General features: G+C 55.7%; 1 protein-coding gene across 1 annotated transcript in view; it reads left to right on the top strand.

Moving 5' to 3' along the window:
• The first annotated feature begins 1,753 nt into the window (after window positions 1–1,753).
• WISP2 (WNT1 inducible signaling pathway protein 2) overlaps window positions 1,754–5,182 on the top strand; it is a 12,854-nt gene continuing 9,425 nt past the window's right edge. Inside the window, exons 1-2 of the mRNA XM_014543696.1 lie at window positions 1,754–2,094; window positions 2,308–2,400. Coding sequence (XP_014399182.1) covers window positions 2,341–2,400 — 60 coding nt within the window. The 5' untranslated portion in view covers window positions 1,754–2,094; window positions 2,308–2,340. The remainder of the gene's footprint in view (window positions 2,095–2,307; window positions 2,401–5,182) is intronic.

The raw sequence follows: 5,182 nt of genomic DNA, 5'->3' as shown, positions 1-5,182 counted from the left end.
AAAAAAGACATCTACTAAGAAGGGCTCCTGGTGACCAACTGGCTCAAACAAACAAACAAACAAACAAACCCAGAGCCTAGCAGCCATTTCTGCACAGGGCCTCTCACGCAAACTGCATTTCACAGAGAAGCCTGTCCTGGACTGCCCAGCTCTCCACTGTGTCTCTGCCCTCTGAGCCAGCCCTTATAAAGGAGTCCCTGGAATCCTATTTCAACCAGTAGAACGGAGGCTTTCCCCATCCAATCAGAACTCACAGCTCCAGCCAATCAGAGTGGCTCTATTCTGACCAATCAGGACAGTGTCTTTTGGACCAATCAAACTGTGAGGATCTGAGTACTCATTTGCATGAGGATGGACTAATCAGGGACCCTGGGCAGGGACTCCTGTCCATATAAGCCAGCTCCCTTCTGGTTCAGAGAGCGCATGTTCCCTTTCTACCAAAGACTGAAGCTTGCATCTCCCTGGCTGAGCTGGAGCACTGAAGATGTCTCACCAGAGCGGTGCAGACTGAGTACACCAGCAAGAAGCAGAACAGAGCAGACCCTCACGCAGAGCTGAGCTGTCTAGCTGTGGCACAGTTGAGCTTTTTACACTGAATAAAGTTTCCTTCTTCACTGCATCCCAAATTGGGCATTCCTGTTGGCATTGGATTGGCACCAACGACCATCAGTTGACATCCTCCATCCCCATCATCTTCTTCCCTTATGGCTGCATACAGAAGGGTATCGCCCACCTGCTGAAAATCCCTCAGTCTCACACCGATATCAAGTACTGGTGGAGATTTGGGGGGTCAAAGGCTCCCCCAGCCACTCCTTGACATCACCTCTATTATCTTTGTCAAAGTCTACAGTCAAAGCTCATGTCTTTACATCCCTAACCCCCCAGTGGTGTCCCCAAAATACCCGGGGCTTAAATTGGGGTCTCTTACTCCTCACATTACACCACTCCCCTCCTCAAGGTCAGCCCCAGTCCCCTCCTTACAGTCAGCCCCAGTCACCCAGGCACCTTGAGCTCCTCGACTAGGCAATGCTATCATGCTCTCTCCCACCATTAGGCTTATGCATGTGCTGGTCCCTCTGCCTGGAATATTCTGACCTCTCTGACCCCATCTTTTATTTTTAATATATTTATTGATTTCAGAGAGGAAGGGAGAGAGAGAGAGAGAGAGAGAGAAACATCAATGATGAGAGAGAATCATTGATTGGCTGCCTCCTGCATGCCCCCCACTGGGGATCAAGCCCACAACCTGGGCACGTGCCCTGACCGGGAATCTAATCTTGACCTCCTGGTTCATGTAGGTCAACGCTCAACCACCGAGCCACCCATCTTTCCTTGGCTCTCTGAAAAGGCACCTTCTTCAGAAAGCTGTCCTTCACCCTCACTCTCAACAAGGACCCCTCCTCAGTGTGCACAGAAATTCCACCTGTTTTCTCACTGTCATCTCCTGCGCTGGGCTTTGGCCCAAAGTCTGTATTGTGTATCCAGTCCCTGCAGAGGGGCCCTCAGAGATGGCTGAGCTACATGAAATGGATTTGGTTCTTCCAGATCAGCTGGTAGTGCCCAGCATGCGCCGGCACGCAATAGGTCCAGCCTGTGTGGGCTCATCCACCGCGGCCGCCTGCCAGAGCCCAGGAAGCAGCCCTGGGGAGGCCCCTTGTTGCCAAAAGCAAACAGGCCGCCAGGGAAGTTTTGCTCTGGGTCACACCCGCCCCTGGGTGGCTGGCTGCCAATCCTCCTGCCAGAAACCGCAGGCCCTTCGAAGCCGCCCAGAGACCGGGCCACAGCGCTTTGGAGGACTTGGGTCAGCTCCGCTAAGGGGGTGTCTGCCCAGCGCTTCCTGGATCCACAGCCCCCCGGGGGTGGGCAGGGGGTCTGGGCAGGGCTGCAGCAGCTACAGCCAAGGCTTGGGAAGGCCCTCGTGGGCTGGGAGGAGCTACAGAGGCCCCTGCCAGCCTGTCACAGGCTCTCAGGCTGACATTGGCTCTGGCTTTCACACACACACACACACACACACACACACACACACACACACTCGCACACACTCGCACACACTGTCAGGCACCCCCTTGGTGGCCTCCACGGTCTCACCTTCAGGTAAATGGGCTCATCAGTGGGAGGCTGAGGATGGGGAGAGGAGCACGGAATGCAAAGACTAATGTGCATGTAAATGTGCGTGTGTGCGTGTGTGTGTCTGTGCGTGTGTGTGTCTGTGTGTGTGTGCGTGTGTGTGTCTGTGCATGTGTGTGTGGGGAGGGGAGTGACCTCACAGCCTCCGGAACATAAAGACTTACAGGTCCTGCCTCCCAGGCTCAAAGCTGGCTCCGTGGGGGACACAGTGACATGAGAGGCACACCACAGACCCACCTCCTGGCCTTCTCCTTCCTCTGCCTCCTCTCTAAGGTAAGGGGGGCCCGGGCCCCGAAACATACTGCTGGCTTCCATGCCGCTGGGGGAGGTGTGAACTCACTGCCAAGGAGCCCCGCAGGGCCCGTGCTGGGCACAGCCAGGTCTCCCTCTGGGTGCCCACACAGCTGCCCCTGGCCAGCCCTCTGTGTGCCCGCAGGCAAGTCCCTTCTCTCTGAGTCTCCGCTGCTTCCTCGCTTGAATGGGCACAATGTCCATGAGGTCTTTGTGAAGATCTTTTCTGAGAATCCATCTGAGGTCTCTGCACAGGACCTGGCACATGGCAGAGTTCAGAAGAGGACTTTTCTGATTCTTACCAATCCCGACAATCCTTCCACAATGCAGTGGTGTCCTCCTCGCAAATGAGACTCAAGAGATGACCTGCTTTGCCTAACAATGAGCCAGGATTTTAATGGATGTTGGTGTCTACCTCATTGGAAAGGTCATTCTTCAAGGGCTTTAATGCTGTGGGCCCTCAGGCAGTGAGTGACCTCTGACCCTGGCTAGAGGGGACAAGGAAATACCTCCATAAAATAATGCCTTCCCTTATGGGACATTTTCCAAAGAACTTGTGGAATGTCTACCTTGCCCAACAACCCTATCAGGAATTATTAGCGTGTTTTCAGCCAAGCAAGGCTCAGAGAGGTTAAGCAAGTTGCCCAAAGCCACGCAGTCAAGAAACATCAGCGCAATAGAGGAGGTGGAGCCCAGGATAGGCCTGGGTGTGTGGGCTGGGGCTGGGGACTTCAGTTTCTACCTATCCACCTCCAACCTGGACCCCAGTTGCTGGGCCCTGTCATCCCCTCAGCAAATGCTGTTCCCAGTCCCATGGGGATTGGCCCCGCCCCAAGCCATGATCTCACTGTATTTTCATGCTTCTTTAAGGAGCTTGCGCAGGAGTTTCTCCCTCCCGCTCCCACGCTGTGGTGTGGGGAAGGCTGAGAACCCTGCTGGCACCCCATCCTGCTGTTTGTACTGCCAAAAGGGACACTATGCCAGGGTGGGTGGCTGGGGTGGTTGGAGCAGGGGACTTGGGGTTTGGGGCCCAGGATTAAATGAAAGACCAACATTAAGCCGCCCCCGACTTGCTGTGCACCCCTTCGTTCTTCCCGGGTCCCAGGGAGCCAGGCAGCATCCCACACAGAACACAGGGACTTGGTCATCACGAACATGGAAAGCCACCACAATCCTCAGGGAGAGCATGCCTTGTCCTCCAGGCAGGTGGCCCTGGGCTCAGGGCTACGGGCAGAGGTCTGGGGCAGAGACTAGAAACAAGCAGTCACACTGACTGGGAGCTGGCCTGACTCACTTAGTCCCTGTCACTACTCCAGGGTAGGGGGCCTCCCCCCCACGTCACTGAGGAGGGAACAGCTCCCTCCCCACGGAGCAGTGAAGGGAAGAGCTCACAGTCACACAGCAAGCCAGTGTCTAAGCTCAAACTTAGACTTCAGCTCTTGCCCAGAAGATTCCATGTCCAGGGCTCTGACCACAGAGCCTTGCCCCCTGGTGACCACAGCAAGGGGCTGGGGCAACCAAGGGTGTAATGGGGCAACTTGAACAGAGGGATGGAGTGGTGAGGACGGATGCGGAGATAGAGGAAGGCCAGAGAGGGCTATGCTGAAACACCCTCCCTGACTTGTCATTATTCCCCTTGGAGAAATGGGTAAACCGAGGCAGGGGCTAAACTGGCATCAGAGCCCCAGAGAACAAGAGGGGAGCATGGCCATTAAGAGCCTGGGCCTGGGGTTCCCAGGACCCTGGATCCCAATCCTGGCTCTACCTCTGATAGGAGATGCCTCTGCATTGCCTTGGGCTTTAGTGTTCTCATCTTTGAAATGGGCTACCTCACGTGGGAGGGTTAAATTAAACAACACACATGTTAAAGGGCTCAGCACATGGCAGGCCCATGGTAAATATTAGCCGTCGTCATTGAGAACATTAGTAGCCTCTCCTGGGTATCAGGACCTATGGTCCAGCCCCTGCCAAGGTTACGTGGTAGAAAGAGCCCCAAATGGGAAGCCAGGTGCAAAGCAGAAGACCTATGTCCAGGCCCCGCTGCTTCCAGGTGGGAGGGACCCAAGAGCCAGTGCTGGGCAGACTTCCCCACTTTCCTCAAGAGGCCGCAGGCACACAGCTGCCCGCTGCACCCATAGTGACCTTTTAGATGGAGCCCTGCGAGCACCTCCTGCTGAGGCCCCACCGGAAGCCGGTCGGCCTGTTTGGGGCACCCCCTCATGGCCAGGGTGGGAACTGCAAGCCACTGAAAGCACGTTTGCACACTTGGGGGTCCTAGGGATGGGACAAGGTGGGAACCAGAGTAAATGAGTCATTGCCTGCCTTGGGGCCACAGAGGCTATGAGGGCACTGATTTCATCTTCCTAAACTGCAAGTGTTCTATCCAAAACCTCCAGTCCCCCAAGGATCCTACTAAAGATCAGTCCTCCACAGAGGGAGCCACTGGGAATATCTTGAATTACGCCTACCTCTTGCTCCCCACCTTCAACTGGACATACAGGGAGCCCATGCGTCTGGTCTGGGTGTTTCTCTGTCCTGAGGGGGGAGGGGCAGTTAGGACACTTGAGTTGATACCTTGACCCTGCCCCAGGGCATGGGTCCCTGGCTCAGACCTTCCCCTATTACAGGACATGTCATCCCCCCTCCCCGGGCCCTGGGGCCTCAGTGCAGAAGCAAGAGCCCAGCTCTGCAGCTGACACACGGTGACTTCTGACAATCCCTTCCCTTCTCTGGTGCTCAGGAGCCCCATCTGTGTGGGAGGGGG

Source organism: Myotis brandtii, unplaced genomic scaffold (assembly GCF_000412655.1).
Source record: "Myotis brandtii unplaced genomic scaffold, ASM41265v1 scaffold333, whole genome shotgun sequence".
Classification (NCBI taxonomy): domain Eukaryota; kingdom Metazoa; phylum Chordata; class Mammalia; order Chiroptera; family Vespertilionidae; genus Myotis; species Myotis brandtii.
This window is presented reverse-complemented; position numbering and strand designations above follow the sequence as displayed.